The following is a 16,808-nucleotide window of genomic DNA, read 5'->3' as shown; positions in this document are numbered from 1 at the left end:
AAGAGAACATGAGTAAAATTGATTTAAAAACAAAAAGATCTTAACCTGTGAAGCAGCATGTAGATCCGGGAGGTGATGGGCAAGAGGCAATCGGCAATGGACACATCGGTGCTGATGACTTTGTGAACCAGGTCGATGATGGGCTTAACCCTTTGGCAATGCTGGATGACATCTGAGAAAGAGCAGAAGAGGTCAAGGTGGACACGGGCCTTTTCTGCCGTGAACCCTCAGAAGCAAAACCCCAGAGAAAGAAGTAAAAGAAAGAAAGAAACAAACCAAGGATCTGCACACTACACACTGACAGTGTTAGCTTAATGGGGGTGTTTTGAACTACTTCCACCAAACCAACATGTCATACAGGTATCCTATAAACAGAATTAAGTGCCAAGTGCAGGCGAAGGAAAGGAAATGGTCAAAATGAAAATGTATGCTATAGTACAATTGGCTAATCTGGAAGTTTATTTTATATGCTTAATAAAACTTCTATGCCGCCCATTTCACCTGGAGGCGACTCAGGGCAGCCCGCAATCAATAAAAGGAACAAGGAATAATAAATATTAACGCTAAAATTAATTTAAACATTGACAAAAGATGAGTGACATTATGAAAGCTTATTTGTTTTAAAAACACAAATCATGATTTTTACCCAATATCAAAGGAAGAACAAAAAGAATGCGGAAGAAAAAGAAAACTAATACTAATACAAAACAAATACATTGGGAGATTCAAGGACATCCTTCTCATCAGGCAGGGATAGTCCTTGAGTTATGACCATAAGTGAGCCCTGCGGGCCAGTTGCCAATAGCCTACAATGTAGCCACAGGAAAGCAGCGGTCGTCAAATTTTGGCCGTAAGTGGCTTATGAAAACTTAGAACGCAGTCAGAAGGAAGGACTCCCAGTATGTCTTTTCCCCTGTCCCTGTTGTGATAGTTGGAGGGTCTCCCATTTGGGGGCCTTTTACCTTCCAACCAAGCATGCTGCCCCCAAGCCCAGGAACAGAACCCTTTCAAGAGCTTCCTTGGAGCTCTGGAAACTCACCAGCCGTCGACACCACATGCAACAGCATCTCAATTTCGCAGGTGAAGAGTGTCCAGCTGCTGTAAGAATACTCCCAGCGTACCAAGTAGGCCCGGTCGTCCAGCATCACCTGCCCGATTGTCCCTTGAGGGATCCGAAGGTTGGTTTGACCTGTACCTGAAAGGTGTGTGTGGGGGGGGAGAGAAAAAGCAGAATAAAACCAGACGTTTTGGACAAAGAGGATGTCTCGACAAAATGGGTCCTTAACAAGACTGGGCAACCTGTCCGGGGGGAGGGGGGGAACAGAGGTCCAGCTGGTTAATTTGGGAAGTGTTCATTTGGCCGGACAGTAGAAGGTGGATGTTAATAATGGTAACAAGAAAATATTTGGAGCTCAGTACTGAATTGTGGGGTCTTTGGTGCTCTCTGAGCTGGGTGGTTTCCTTGCAGATATTTCATTACCCAACCTGGGAACCTCCTCAGCGCTAGAAGGGAATGGGGTCTGCTCTTTTTTTTTAAATAGCAATAGCAATTAGACTTATATACCGCTTCATAGGGCTTTCAGCCCTCTCTAAGCGGTTTACAGAGTCAGCATATCGCCCCCAACAACAATCCGGGTCCTCATTTCACCCACCTCGGAAGGATGGAAGGCTGAGTCAACCCTGAGCCGGTGAGATTTGAACAGCCGAACTGCAGAACTAGCAGTCAGCTGAAGTAGCCTGCAGTGCTGCATTTAACCACTGCGCCACGTCGGCTCTATAATGAGCATTAGGCAAACCCCATTCCCTTGCCGCACTGATGATGTTACCTAGTTTGGCAAAGAAATGTCTGCAAGAAAACCACCATGCTCAGAGTGCACCAAGGACCCCCCTGAATATTACGTAAGCACAGGTGTTTGAAGGAAGGGCAGCAGGTGCCAAAACATCTCTTACCGAGGGGGTACAGCAATTTGGGCGTCTGCTTCCTCCAGAGGGTCCCGTCTTCGTGAGAGATGACATCTGCTGGCTTGTGCTTATAAAGCTCGATATAGAAGGACATCTTGTCCAAAAATGTGTAAACCTTTAGGGGGGAGGGGGAGAGAGAAGGAAGATGGGCTCATGAAGAGAAGCAGGCAGAAAGGAACCAAGGGAGGGTCTTGGGAAGACACAAGTCATTAAAAAGGAGGTTGCAGAAAAAAACTGACCAGTGAGGCAGGTGCAAGCATGAGAAAGAAACTCAACCCAACTCCTCCTTGATTCTACTTAGAACAAGAGGGACAGGGAGGAACTCGAGCAGGCTTTCAGAATTCTGTTACTCTACAAGGAGCATTTCCAATAGGAATAGCAGTTAGACTTATATACCGCTTCACGGTGCTTTCCAGCCCTAAGCGGTTTACAAAGTCAGCTACTTGTCCCCCAACAATCTAGGTCCTCATTTTACCCACCTCGGAAGGATGGAAGACTTGAGTCAACCTTGAGTGGAAGGAAGGAAGGAAGGAAGGAAGGTAGGTAGGTTGGTTTTTAAATCATATGCCTACCTCCACAATTACCCAGGGATGTCCAGTTTTGTGAATGAAAGGATCACCTTAGCCCAAATTTATGACTGAGAGAGACTTAAAGAGCCTAGGTGGCCCAGTGGTCAGAGCACAGCACTGCAGGCTACTTCACTCGACTGCTAGCTGCAGTTTGGCAGTTCGATCCTGACTGGCTCAAGGTTGACTCAGCCTTCTGTCCTTCCGAGGTGGGTAAAATGAGGACCCAGATTGTTGGGGACCAGAGGCTGACTCTGTAAACTGCTAAGAGAAGGCTGGAAAGCACTGTGAGGCGGTATATAACTCTAAGGGCTATGGCTATTGCTATTAAAAAGGTCTCTAGTACCCCGATAGCAAGAGACATTGATTTTTCTCCCGCTGACTTTCGTATGTACCTTTTTTGCCGTCGACTTGTCTGAAACAAGTGCAGTAAGTAACTGAAGAAGAGGAGAGAGGAGGTGTGGAAACATGCCACACACGCTATCCAAAATAATGCCCAGACCTGCTGTTGGTTCCTGGAATGAGAAGCAGAAAACAGAAGTGGTCAAAAGCAGAGTGAATCGAAAGGAAGCGCAGATCAAGTGTTGCTTCCAGAGGAGGCTCACCGTTTTCCAGAATAAGGGAGGAATGCTGGAAGCAGCCAAAACTTCACACGCTGTGTCGATTATGTCCTTGGGAAAATAAACGGGGAGGGAGGGAAAGAGGGAGGGACATATTTATTTATTAAATGTATTTATTAATTAAATTTATAGGCCGCCCAATCCCGAAGGACTCCGGGCGGCTTACAAAGAAGGATATATGTGTCATATACATATGTCACATTATATTTGGTACCCTTGATGTGACGACCTTAGGAAGATTTAAAGATGTCGTAAGAAACTACAATTAGTGCTTCCTCTGGGCTGAAGAATTCTTTATCCTCTTAATGTAACTATAGTTCTCTGTGGACAACTCTATGGCCAAAATTGATTTCCAACTGGCTGGCGGAGGAATTCTGGGAGCTGAAGTCCACAGGTCTTGGCAAGGTTGGACACCCCCACCCCTCCCCCCTGACTCTGGGCAGAGATGGTTGGGACTCTTACCTGCTGGTTGCCGAGCGTGTGCAGCTCCAGAGAAGTCAGCACGAAGGACAGGAGGCCATAGATGCACATGCAGGCGGTGCTGGAAATACACTGTAAACAAAGAACCTTTTCACAACCGGAGGAGCCATGGAAATCCAGGTAGCCCTCGACTTACGACCACAACTGAGCCCAACCTTTCTGTTGCTAAGCGAGACACTGGCTAAGCAAGTTGTGCCCAGTTTTACGACACTTTCTCGTTCACAGTTGAAGACAAACCAGTCCTCGCTTAGCGGCTGCCTCGTTTCACAACTGTTGGCAGTTACAACGGTGATGAAAAACGAACTCTACAGCCCAACTGACCCAGTTTGTAAGCAAATGGAAAACGAACTAAGATCGTAAGCAGCCGCAGCTTCAGCTAGTGGCCCCTTTCCGTAACAACTGAGCTGCCAGTCCCAGTGGAGGTTGCTAAACGAGGACTGCCTGCATTGCCACTAAACGAGGACCGGCTGTAGAGTTTTTATTCCCCATTCACAATCTGTTTAGTTATAGCTATAAACAGCTACAGATATTACATTTTTTTCCCTCTTCACTGGAAAATCAATGAGCCAAACCTAGCAAATAAAGCTTAAATCTACTTAAATCTTTCCTTGCAGGAGAAAAGGTGAAATTGCAGTGGTGTGACCTGAACGGAATTCCAAGGTTAAAAAAAAATATATAAGAAAAAAATGGGCCCCGGGGGGGGCCTCTCAGCCCTTAAGCCATTAAACATTATTAAATATATTTCTTCTGGGCCAAAGACTCACGTTTCCTTCAGAACTTATGGCTCGGAGCAGCTTGGTCAAATACTGGAAGACGTTCATTTGGATGGCGGTGCTCCCCATCCGCCGGATCACCCCGCTCGACCCATCAGCGCTCAGCGTGTGCCGGAGTAAGGCCCAGGCCAAGAGGACGGGGGCGTGATGGGGGACGTCCCCCAGGGTCAGCAGCAGGCGGTCTATCTCCTGTTGGGAGGAAATGGATGGCGTGCCAAACCTTGCCCAGAGCCAGTCTGGCATAGTGGTGAAAATGCTGGCCTAGAAAACCAGGAGACGGTGAGTTCTAGTTCACCCCTTAGGCCTGGGTCACTTTGAGCCACCAGTGAGTTATAGTTCTGCCTTGGGCATGAAAGACAGCTGGGTGACTCTAGGCCAATCACCAGGAGATGGAGAGTTCTAATCCCGCCAGGGACAAAAGCTGAGTGTGTGATCTTGGGCCAAGTTCTCCCTCCGTCTCTGCCTAACCCCACCTCACAGGGTTGTTGTTGTGGGAAGGAAAAATGATCAGGAAACAGTTTTATTCTTCCTGCTAATGTTTTCCTCAAAGATTTTGCATGGCGAGGTAAAAATAAACATGAATATTCAGCGATCAGAGAGTTGCGAGGACTTTACCTGGCGGATCTGTCCATTGCCAGCAAACTTATGTTCTTCCTTCCTATCATCCAATAAACGTTCATGTAAGGAGTCGATTTCCATGCCTTCCACTAGAATTAGAGCACTGAAGTACCTGGAAAGCATGATTACAAAGGGGGGGGGGGAGGGACAAAACACCACGAAATCAGAAGTGCATGAGAAGATTCACCTCCTCTCGAACAAACCCTTATTTGGCTCATTTTGCTTTCTGATTTAAAAAAAAAAAGCCAGTGAGTGATTCGCTTAATGACCTCAGAGGAAGTGAGTCCATTACAGCCGCATAGACATGGAGCTGCAGGTCCCAATTTTGATCTTTAAGCAAGGACCACTTAGTGTTCTGACCGAGGCTTCCCAAGACTCCTTGTCCCAAAGAAAAAAACCTTTTATTAATTTGCTGTGAATTCTGCTTATTCACCTCCAGCAAAGTCTTTCAAGGGAGGATTTACGGTCACAGACCTTATCTGGCTTGGAGGGCTGCCAGGCATAAAATCTGCAGAACTTCGCCAGGAGCCTCGGAGAGTCACGAACCAATGAAGCGAACTAATTTTGTCTCCTGCAAACTCCACTCCCCTTTCGCTCCTCTTTTATTTCCTCTGGGAGGGGCCATTCATTGTCCACCTGTGGCCTTACTCCCAAGTCGACCCCTGTTCTTTCGCTGATCCCGTCGTCTGGCCACTCTGTGCATGCGCACCCTGGGAACAGGCTCCAGCTGTTCCTCTGCCTCCCTGATGTCTGACTCTGAAGGCAGCTGATAACTGTCATACGGCTCTGACCCCCTCTCTGTCTCCGACACAGAGCCCTCATCAGAGCCTTCCCCAGACTCCAGGATTGGCCCAGGTTCCTCCCCAACCTCCTCACTGTCTGAACTTCTGCTGCCAGCTCCGCTCCTTTCATGCACCGATTTACATAAATTTATCTAGAATGGTCCGTGGCCTCGTGGCACTCGCTCACCCAATCCGATCCACCAGGGAGTCCATGCTTTCATCCACCAGGTGCCGGTTGGTCTGCCGGGTGCCGAAGCCCTGGTCCTTGAACATCTTGGCGAAAGTCAGCAGCTCCTCCGGGGTCATCTCAAAATAGGCATAGTAGAGGAAGATGATCTCCAGCAGCATGGATTGTTCGCGGAGGCACTGCACAAACCAGCGAGACACTTGACGCTCTGTCTGTGGGCACAAAGCAGAATCCACCGGCTGTTAAAACACACACGGGCAACGCAGGGGGAAAGCAGCATCGGGTTTGGGATGTGTTTTTTTTTAAGGCTTGCTAGAAATAACACAGAACTTAGAATCACAGGGTAGAAGGGACCTCGGAGGTCTTCTAATCCAACCCCTCCTGCTCAAGCAGGAGACCCTCTACCATTCCAGACAAATGGTTCTCTAATCTCTTCTTAAAACCTCCAGTGATGGAGCACCCACAACCTCTGGTAGCAAGCCGTTCCACTGATTAACTGTTCTCACTGTCACTGTCTCCTAAGTTCCAGGTTGCCTCTCTCCTTGATTAGTTTCCATCTGTTGCTTCTTGTGCTGCCTTCAAGTGCTTTGGAGAAGAGGTTGACCCCCTTCTTCTTTGGGGCAGCCCCTCAAATACCGGAGGACTGTTATCATCTCCCCCCTAATCCTTCTCTTTAGTATTTCAAAGCTCGAAGTAGATAGAGGATTATTAGACCAGTGTTTCTCAACCTTGGCAACTTGAAGATGTCCGGACTTGAACTCCCAGAATTCCCCAGCCAGCATTCGCTGGCTGGGGAATTCTGGGAGTTGAAGTCCGGACATCTTCAAGTTGCCAAGGTTGAGAAACACTGTATTAGACAAAGACCATGGTAGAACAGTAAATGGTTATTATCTTTTTGTTATTAAGAGCCACGGTGGCACAGTGGTTAGAGTGCAGTACTGCAGGCTACTTCTGCTGATCTCCAGCTGCCAGCAGTTCGGCAGATTGAATCTCACCGGCTCAAGGTTGATTCAGCTTTCCGTCCTTCCAAGGTGGGTAAAAAGAGGACCCAGATTGTTGGGGGCAAGAGGCTGACTCTGTAAACTGCTTAGTGAGGGCTGTGAAGCGCTATGAAGCGGTATATAAGTCTAAGTGCTATGGCTATTGCTATCTTCTTTTCAAATGTCTGAGCAGGCAAACAGTATTTATACCTATGGAGTGATAAAGAAATAGAGAATGGAGGGGGGAAACTCCCGGTTCCTCCCAAGATTTTTTTAAAAAGCAATTATTTTAAAAAAATAATGTATTATTTCCCATTTATTTCCCCAGCTTTGAGATTTCTTAAGTAGAGAATGCAGCATGTTAAATTGGACAAAAGTTTCGTTCAGGAGAAATGTAAATGCGATCCAGTGGTGGGTTTCAAAAATGTTTGGAACCTCTTCTGTAGGTGTGGCCTGCTTTCCGGGTCCACTGGTGGAACTTCTTCTAACCGGTTCGGTAGATTTGACGAACCGGTTCTACCAAATAGGTGCGAACTGGTAGGAACCCACCTCTAACGCGATCCTACTGCTATTCCACATATTTTCCTTACAAAGCTAGAAATGCACTGCACAATTTATGAAAGCACAGTATGAGGGGGATGGGGGGGGAGGGAAATATACCATCAGACTTCCGTGTGTTTCCCATGTAGGCGCTTCGACTTTATACAGCTCTTCAAACTGTTTCCGATAATTAGGAACCAGCTCCTTATCCAGCTTTTCCATACACTGCGAATACGGGACCTTCGTAGCAAAACCAAGATTGGGGAGGGGGGGGATAAAAATTAAAAGACCGTTTTATCCCTTTTGTACTTGTGTGTCATTTTTTAATATTACACCAGAATACTGGAAGGTTTCAAAGGTAATTTCACATGCAATTAAATGTTTAAAGTGCAGTTAATAAAATTATCAGCTATGTGTTTGATAATAACGAGAGCCAGTTTTGGCCCATTGGCTGAAAGGCTGGGCGAGAAATTTGTAATTTCTAATCTTCCTGTAGGCATGAAAGTTGCTTTGGTGATTTTTCCCTCTTTCTCAGACCGACCCACCTCACAGGGTTGTTATTCTGGATAACAGAGGCAGGGTATTTCCTTGAGCTGACCCAAAATAAAGAAAGATGTACTTTACCTTCCCTTAAAAGGTTAATTTCACCCCTTTCAAAGATCATCAAAGGCTTTTAGGAGTCTGGTGACTCAGATTATAGTCTTCTACCGTGAGTCCTCACTCAGTGACCACGGTCTGGTCCAGCAACCCGCTTGTTAAGCGAAGGAGCTGCCCAGGGGAACTGTGACTCGTGCTTAGGATCTTACTTCAGCTTTTCTGAGCTTTACAAACCTGCAAAGGTCGTAAATGTGGCGACCGGTGGCCACGTTCCCTTTTTATGACTGTTGTTAAGTGCAAAGTCAGTAAATGAGCCGTCACTGAATGAGGACTACCTGTACGCGCACGTAATGCTCGTAGAAGAATCAAGAAAGGAAGCCAATACGTACCATGTAAGGGTGCCTCTCATCCTGGAAATAAGTGAGGATGTGAAGGACGCACCGAAGAATACAAAACCTTTCCTCATAGTAGTAATCAGCAATCTGTGAACACATATGGTTGTCTTTATCCTCTGATTAGCAGGCATTTCATTTGCTATTCATTTTTTCACACAAACACACACACAGACCCCGGCACATTATCTTTGAACATTGCTGGTTCTTCATCCTCATCATAATAGATTGTGGTTTATTGTTTTGTCCCTGGGGTTTTGGATACTATTTTTTTTTTCCCACTGGACAAGGGGGGGATAAAAATATTATCCAAAATAATTACGAGAAGCCACTCGGGGCAAATCAGGAGCAAGTGGCAAGAGCCGGCATTTCTTACTTGGAACTTCAGTCCTCTCTGCTGCATCGAGTCAACACCTCCACCCCTGGTGCACCCCCCTAGTACAGTGGTTCCCAAACTTGGCAACTTTAAGACTTGTGGACTTCAACTCCCAGAATTCTCCAGCCAGCTCTGCAGAGCTGGCTGGAGAATTCTGGGAGTTGAAGTCCACAAGTCTTAAAGTTGCCAAGTTTGGGAACCACTGCCCTAGTAAAAGGCCTGATACAGAAGAGTAGAGATGGGAGCAGGGCCCATGGAAGGATGATGGGGAATCTCACCTTCAGTAGCAGCGTCTGGCTCTGCCTGTCATCCTGCAGCACCGTCTAGATGTAAAAAGGAATGTAAGGAATCCGTCAGAAAGAGTTGAGGCTTGGACAGAGACACAAGCAGTGGAGAAAGGTATGTCCCCATCTAGGTTTTAGCTATAACCATCACAGAGTGGACAGCATGCATGCCTTTATTCTCTCCCCATCTATTGCGTTTATAAATAAGTCAAAGACGTGGACATACCTAACACCCCCAAAAATAACATTTGTGAAGTCACTTAGGCAGAAAGAGAGGGACTGTCCCAGTCATCCAGCCGGCTTTCATGACTAAGGTGGGACTAGAACTGTCTGCCTCCCGGTGATTGACCCAATATCACCCAGCCAGCTTTCTTGCCTAAGGCAGGGCTAGAATTCACCGTCTCCTGGCAAGTGGCCCAAAGTCACCCAACCAGTTTTCTTGCCTAAGGTGGGACTAGAATTCCTATGAATCTTAGTATTTACGGCTAGTACCTCCGAGGCAGGCCTCACCCCGCAAGTGGAAATGCAAGCTTACAGCATCACAGTGAGAACTCACTGTGTAAAAAACTCCTAGCCTTCAAGAGCCATGCAGAGAGACACACCTGTCCACAGAAATTCTGGAGAAGAGAGAGAGAGACCGTGTGTCATCACTCACCTTTAGCGAGTCTCTGGTCCCTTTATAATCCTCTTGAAGGTAACATTGTAAGAGCTGCACGCTTTGCTCCTCATCCAAACCCTGCAATGGCAGACAAACTTTTAGCTACCTTACAGGCTTTTTAAGAGCAAGGGATAGGACCGTGAAGAAGAGAACGACGACTAATTTTCACTGCCGCTTCCAAGTTCTGCAATGTATCTCGATTAAACTTCAGAAGTCCCAGGCAACAAACCTCACTCAAACAGCAGGACTGGGGAAAACCAACTTCTCTCCCATTCTGATATTTCCTTCCACCCCGGCCCTGAAATACGCAGAGCAAAAAAAAAGCCAAGTGACTTTTGAAACTATTTCTTACCAAAAACTTGCTGACGCGGAGTCCCAGTTCCTTCAACGAAGCGGGCACATTTTTATCAGCTTTCACGATTTCTGCTGAATTGGTACTACACGTAAGAAAGAGTTATTCGGTTTAAGTAATTTGGAACAAAGTGAATCTTGACCTAACAGCTGGATAATTTTATATCCACAAGCATTCCACAAACATTATAAAGCCCTAAAGCCAAGCCTAAGAATCAGATCTTAACTTTTAAGAGTCTTTGTGTGCTGTTTTTTTTTCTGCTAAAATTTCAGACTAGATGAATTTCTAAAAGGGGAAACAGGTTCATGACCAGAAAAAAACCACTTTTTCCCCAAGCTTTTCCTAACTTGAGTGCTGCACTGGATGCCCAGCATCTCGTTACCGTACCTGGGTGGTTTGTAGTAACAAAGTCCTTCAAGCAACCTCTGCCAATGTTTATTCAACTCTTCTGTGATCTGTGCCTAAATCAGGACGAAAGGATGGTGAATCTAGGGATTCCTCTCAACTGATAAAAACAGTTTGCTTAGTTTCGCAAAGCTGGTTAGATGGAAGGAGAAGCGTTGTACAGTGGGGTGTCCAACCTTGGCAATTTTTAAGACTTGGGATCTCTTTCATTGGTTAACATCGTTTGGTTCATCTCTGAAATAGCACCACATGGTCATGTTCTGACCGAGGCTTCCCGAGAGCCTGAAGCCAACTCCTGATCCCGACAAAAACCCCTTTTATTAATCCACTGTGAATTCTGCTCATTCACCTCCAGCAAAGTCTTTTAAGGGAGGATTTACAGTCACAGACCTTATCTGGCTTGGAGAGCTGACAGGCCAATATCTGCAAAACTTGGCAAGGAGTCTCAGAGTGTCACAAACCAATGAAGCAAACTAATTGTCTCCTGCAAACTCCACTCCCCTTTCGCTCCTCTTTTATTTCCTCTGTGAGGGGCCATTCATCCTCCACCTGTGGCCTTACTCCCAAGTCGACCCCTGTTCTTTAGCTCTTCCCTTCGTCTGGCAACTCTGTATATGTGCACACTGGGAACAGGCTCCCGCTGTTCGTCTGCCCCACTGATGCCTGACTCTGAAGGCAGCTGTTACCTGGCCCATGTCTCTGACCCCCCTCTCTGTCTCTGACACAGAGCCCTCATCAGAGCCTTCCCCAGACTCCAGGACTGGCCCAGGTTCCTCCCCAACCTCCTCACTGTCCAAATCTGCTGGCAGCCTCACTGGCGGGGAAACATTAATCTTAAAAAAATCTGCTTAACTGAAAACATTAATCAAAGAGCCCTTCCTCTCTTGCTGACATTAGGACTAATACCAAACTAGAGAGGTTTGAAAGGAAACAGCCTAAGCCAATGTTGCTTACCGGTTCTCTCAAAGCTGATCTCCCCAAAAGAATGGTCCACAGTTCTCTGCTGCTCCTTAAAATAAAAATCACAAATTCCTTAAAGTCTTTTAAAATCTCACAGAACTATTCCTCTGGACATGAAAGGCAGCTGGGGGACTGGAGACAGTCCTTCTCTCTCGGCCCACCCCACAGGATCAACCCAACACAACTAGCGTACAGTTTCTCATGTGCAGGGATGAACACTTCACTTTGAGACGCATCAAGGGGAATAGGCATACTCCCAGATAGAACATTAATTATTTGGCACATGGACTAGCTATATATATATATATATGTATGTATGTATGTATGTATGTATATATATATATATATATATGTATGTGTGTGTGTATATATATGTATGTATGTATGTATGTATGTATGTATATATATATATATATATATATATATATATATATATATATATATGAATGAAGACTTCATCTAGATTAATAAATCAGAATGAAATATAAATGTTTAAAAGATCTATGTTGAAATACCAATGTCTAGGCTGTCTAACCATTGAAGCAGGAGCAAAGACTGGGCCATGTGCTTACGGCCGGTCACAATGTCAGACAGCACCAAAGTGTAAAGAATGCACAGCCAGAACAATTATTATGTCATCCTGCCACTCTATACATACAGGTAGGTCATAATTAGTGCGTGTTCAAATCATGCGATGCTCAACTTGGGGCAAATTATACACTGATATCGGGTTGCATTTCATGCAAGTCAAAAATTCAGTGAGCAAGAGGCTGCCAAATGCACATTTGGCAGGTGCACAGTTGTGGTTTTAGACGCTCTTAAACTTCCTGGGAGGATGGGAGGTTCTGTCAGAGGCAAACAGTAAAAGTAACAGGGTTAAAACAGATGCTTCTGTTACTTTTACAAAGGATTTGGGAGTTCTATTTCGCTTTTTCTCAACTACTCTGTCACCCCCTATATTTAAATCATACATATATTCTTCTTATCCTTTCCTGTAACATCTCATCAACAGACAGACAAAAAGTTCAGGATTAATATTCTTCCTTGTATGTTTTCCACCTATTTCAAATCAATTGCCCTATTTTCCAAAGAAAAAATCCGTTCAAAGAGCTCGAATTCAGGTCAGGGGATCCTTTCCTGTGGGATCCTTTTAGCAGAACCAATGGGAGACTTATTTGGAAATCTATTTGGGCAACTCAAAATGTTTGTGTGTGTGTGTATGTATGTATGTGTGTGTATGTATGTGTGTGTATGTATGTATGTGTGTGTGTGTATGTATGTATATGTGTGTATGTATGTATGTGTGTGTATGTATGTATATGTGTGTATGTATGTATGTGTGTGTATGTATGTATGTGTGTGTATGTATGTATATGTGTGTATGTATGTATATGTGTGTATGTATGTACGTGTGTGTGCGCGTGAAAATATACATATACGTGTATATATAATATCCCTGTCTTCTTCCTACTCAAATGGGAATTATTATTCATTTCCTTCCAGGGGGAAAAGGGTTAATCCATTGCCCCAGTTTGGGTGCTGAAAAGCCGAAGCTCTGAGTTCGAGTCCTGCCTTTGGGCACCCAAAACCGCCCTCTCCTTCCCACCTCGCAGGGTTGTTGTGGGAAGGGGATGTACAATTAAGAGTCCACTGGACCCTTGGGGGGGGGGGCCTTAAACATTCCAATGAATAAATATATATATTTTCCCTCACACGAAGAGCAATGAAGGCAGGCGGGGGGGGGGGCTTCGCAGGGGGGGGGCTCCCCCCCTCCCCTCCAACCCGCAAGACCCTCACCCCAAAGCTCCCGGGGGGGGGGGGAAGGGGGCTGAGCGGGCGAGGCTCGGGGCTCCGGCCCTTCCCCCCCTCAGGGGCTCCGGCGACGACCGCGCGCGCGCCCCGCCGGTTCCTACCTCGCAGACAGCCCGCCGGCCGCCATCTTGCCTCCCCTCCCACGTGACCCGCTTCCCTCCCACCACGCCTGCTCTCCCGCTGAGCCGCCAGGAGGGGAAAAGGGGGCGGGGCCGCCAGTAGGGAGGGGGGGGGAGAGAGAGGGAGAGAAGGCGGGGCGAACGCGTGCGCGCTGGGAGGCGCCCGCTCGACCGTTAGGAAAGCCGGCGCGCGCGCCACCTTGGCGCGAGTGCGTGCGTCCGCCTGACGTCACCGGCGCGCGCCGTCGTCACCGCAAGATGGCGGCGCCCGGGTGGGTGAGTAAGTCAGAGAAGGCGGTGAGGCGGAGCGATGAGGAGGGGAAGGCTCGGAGGGCGGCTTTCCTCCCAAAGAGCTCAGCCCCCAGGGGAGAAGGGCGGGTGTGCGGATGTGAGTGCATGGCGGGCGGCGCCGCCGCTTGCCTCCCTCCTCCTCTTCCTCCCATCTCCCCACTCGATATGCTTCACAACAGCCCCGCAGGGTAGGCTAGGTCGGGCCCCAAAGCGGCCCATTTTCAACTTGGGAGTGCCGGGATTGGATTCTCGAGGGTGGCTGGGGATGGTAGTTGCAACTTGAGAACGGGGTGCCAAAGAATTGGGCGGGGGTGGGGTTGGACTAGATGACCTGCAAGGTCCCCTCTGACTCTGCTAATCTGTCATTATCCCCTGAGGTGGGCACAGGGACCGTTTAGAGCTGCAGCTTCTTCTGTCTTCTGTTAAAAAGAAGCTGTTTTGTGATGTGGGATGCACCATTGTGCCACTGCGTGCTTTCTCTAAAATATTTCTGTTTTTTTTTTTTCCTTTTCCAGGGGTGATCCGAACAAGGGAGGGAGCTTTCAGCCCTGAGAGTCCCTGCATTTGAAAAGCTCCGGACGGCTGCAGAGATCCTTTGACCGTCACCATGTGGAACCAACCGGTTCTGGTGGAATCGCTGGTGGTGTTTGCCATCGTGCTTTGCGTGCACAGCGTGGTCTGGGACCGCTTCTCGTGGTCCGCCCTCGTCCTCGCCGTCCAAGCCTTCTACATCCAGTTTAAGTGGGACCACCTCCTCCGCCTGGGTGGGGCTGTGTTCCAGTTCAGGACCACGGCCAACAGCGGCCTCCTCCCCTCCTGCATGGTTATCCCTCTGCTGGGCATCGTGATGAAGGAAAGGTGCCAAGTGGCTGGCATTGTCTACTTCGAGCGCCTGGGCATTGTCGTGGCCTGCACCGGCATGATGATCGCCCTCTTCCTGTCGGTGATCGCTTTGGGAATTACTAAGCCGGTGCCAACGAACACCTGCGTGCTGACCGGGATTGCCGGGACGCTGATCATCTACACCATGAAGCATTCCTTAACCATCTCCGAAGTGATCGAAGTGCTGGAGGTGTTGCTCATTTTCGTCTACCTCAGCATGATCCTGCTGTACCTGTTGCCTCGGTGCTTCACCCCCGGGGAGGCCCTGCTGATCCTCACCGGCCTGAGTTTCGTCCTCAACCAGCTCATCAAGCGCTCTCTGAATGTCAGCGAGAACCGAGGGAGCCCCGTGGACTTCTTCCTCCTAGTCGTGGTGGTAGGAGTGGTCCTGCTGGGCCTCTCCTTCGCGGTGCTGTTCTTCTTCATGGATTCCGCCACCTGGACCTCCTCCATGTTTTTCCACATGATGACCGCCGTCCTGAGCCTCGGCGTGGTCATGCCTTGGCTCTACCGCCTGATCCGCAGGAATCCCTTGACGTGGCTCTTCCAGTTGCTCTCCCAAACCCAGGTCAGAATTCACCTGCTCTCCTACTGGACCCTCCTGGCTTCTCTGGCCTGCGCCATCGTCCTGTATCAAAACGTCAAGCGGTCCTCCGGTTCTAAAAAGCACCAGGCTTCAACCGTCACCCGGAAGTACTTCCATTTCATCGTGGTGGCCACTTACGTCCCTGGGCTGATCTACGACCGGCAACTGTTGTACGTGGCGGCCGTCATCTGCCTGGCCGTCTTCATTCTTCTTGAGTACATCCGCTACTTCACCATCAAGCCCTTCGGACAGACGCTGCGCCAGCTGCTCTCCCTGTTCTTGGACGAGCGGGACAGCGGGCCTTTGATCTTGACTCACATCTACCTTCTGCTCGGGATGTCCTTCCCGGTGTGGCTGGTGCCGAGGCCGTGCGCCCCCAAAGGTGCCCTGACGGGGGCAGGAGCCCTGGCTCCGTACTCCGGGGTTCTGGCTGTAGGCGTGGGGGACTCGGTGGCGTCCATCTTCGGCAGCACGATGGGGGAAGTCAAATGGCCCGGGACCAAGAAAACCTTTGAAGGAACCATGTCGTCCATATTTGCCCAAATCATTGCGGTTGCCCTGATTGTGATTTTTGACAGTTCTGTGGACTTGAACGCCAGCTACTCCTGGATCTTGGTCTCCATTACCCTGGTGTCGTTTTTAGAAGCTTACACCACGCAGGTGGACAATTTACTCTTGCCGCTCTACCTCCACATCCTGTTCATGCTTTAGCTACCCTTGAAGGGGATAAAATTTCTCCCCCAGAGCGTAATCAGATACACCCATACTCTCTTTCCTTGGTGACTTTGGCCCAGGGTGGCAAAAGGCGACACCTCAGCCCGTCCCTGTAAGTGATTGCACGTTGATTATTTAAAGCTGAAATGTAATCAGGCTGTTCTTTGTGGTCCGTTGTTGTTTTTTCCCCACGGCTTCTGCAGTATAATACAACCGCAAGGGTTTTCAAACTGCGAGAGGCAATCCTCCAAGGGATTATGGGTTTTTTCTTTGTTTTTGTTTAAAGCGGGAGGGGTTTGTTCAATCAGTCAAAGGGCTGGACCTGAAGCCACCCACCCCGCGTTCTAGCCCTGCTTTAGGCATGAAACCAGCTGGGTGACTTTGAGCCAATCACTAGGACAGTGCTTCTCAACTTTGGCAACTTGAAGATGTCTGGACTTCAACTCCCAGAATTCCCCAGCCAGCGAATGCTGGCTGGGGAATTCTGGGAGTTGAAGTCCAGACATCTTCAAGTTGCCAAGGTTGAGAAACACTGCACTAGGAGACAATGAGTTCTAGCCCAGCCTTCATCTCGCCCCTTAGGAGGAGGAGGCAAGGTAAACCAAAGAAAGAAAAAGGTGCAATTTTAACAAGACTGGCCAGCCTCCCTAACTGATTTGAGACAATGGTTACATCCCCGTTACAGGCTATTGGATAAATTTTAATTTTTCTCATCTCTTGAGCATCGCAATCAGGATTATGATATCAGCAAAGCGGGGGCTTTTTAAAAATTATTGGGATGCTATTCCAAGCAAAACGGGAGCCATTGGAGGTCTGAGGCATCCATTTTGCCCATCAACACCCCCCTCCCCTTCCATATATCTCTCCAAGCC

The 16,808-nt window shown here is 48.0% G+C and overlaps 2 protein-coding genes across 3 annotated transcripts in view; one reads left to right on the top strand and one right to left on the bottom strand.

Annotated features, from left to right (window-relative positions):
• Positions 1–13,542, bottom strand: part of NUP188 (nucleoporin 188) — a 32,491-nt gene extending 18,949 nt beyond the window's left edge. Inside the window, exons 1-17 of the mRNA XM_032232750.1 lie at positions 13,446–13,542; positions 11,527–11,581; positions 10,555–10,628; positions 10,168–10,252; positions 9,813–9,893; positions 9,152–9,196; positions 8,495–8,587; positions 7,629–7,748; positions 5,989–6,200; positions 5,017–5,131; positions 4,393–4,590; positions 3,611–3,700; positions 3,134–3,199; positions 2,924–3,043; positions 1,951–2,077; positions 1,040–1,195; positions 46–172 (exon numbers count right to left, since the gene is read on the bottom strand). Of these exons, the coding sequence (XP_032088641.1) occupies positions 46–172; positions 1,040–1,195; positions 1,951–2,077; positions 2,924–3,043; positions 3,134–3,199; positions 3,611–3,700; positions 4,393–4,590; positions 5,017–5,131; positions 5,989–6,200; positions 7,629–7,748; positions 8,495–8,587; positions 9,152–9,196; positions 9,813–9,893; positions 10,168–10,252; positions 10,555–10,628; positions 11,527–11,581; positions 13,446–13,471 (1,790 nt within the window). The 5' untranslated portion in view covers positions 13,472–13,542. The remainder of the gene's footprint in view (positions 1–45; positions 173–1,039; positions 1,196–1,950; positions 2,078–2,923; positions 3,044–3,133; positions 3,200–3,610; positions 3,701–4,392; positions 4,591–5,016; positions 5,132–5,988; positions 6,201–7,628; positions 7,749–8,494; positions 8,588–9,151; positions 9,197–9,812; positions 9,894–10,167; positions 10,253–10,554; positions 10,629–11,526; positions 11,582–13,445) is intronic.
• Positions 13,543–13,680: 138 nt separating this feature from the next.
• Positions 13,681–16,347, top strand: DOLK (dolichol kinase). Of its 2 annotated transcripts, none has more exons than XM_032232752.1 (2): positions 13,681–13,735; positions 14,270–16,347. In XM_032232752.1, exon 2 carries the CDS (start codon positions 14,362–14,364, stop codon positions 15,931–15,933), a length of 1,572 nt encoding a protein of 523 aa, XP_032088643.1. In that variant the 5' UTR covers positions 13,681–13,735; positions 14,270–14,361; the 3' UTR covers positions 15,934–16,347. The 2 variants fall into 2 exon arrangements, with proteins under 2 accessions (XP_032088643.1, XP_032088642.1); XM_032232751.1 differs by having other exon boundaries at positions 13,681–13,739.
• The last annotated feature ends 461 nt before the right edge of the window (positions 16,348–16,808 follow it).

This window comes from Thamnophis elegans, chromosome 16 (genome assembly GCF_009769535.1).
Source record: "Thamnophis elegans isolate rThaEle1 chromosome 16, rThaEle1.pri, whole genome shotgun sequence".
NCBI classification, from domain to species: domain Eukaryota; kingdom Metazoa; phylum Chordata; class Lepidosauria; order Squamata; family Colubridae; genus Thamnophis; species Thamnophis elegans.
Note: the sequence above shows the minus strand (reverse complement) of the source record. Positions and strands in the feature narration are given on the sequence as shown.

Bases quoted from the DNA above. Each gene is read 5' to 3' on its own strand.
- DOLK (XM_032232752.1), top strand. From the start codon at position 14,362: ATGTGGAACCAACCGGTTCTGGTGGAATCGCTGGTGGTGTTTGCCATC.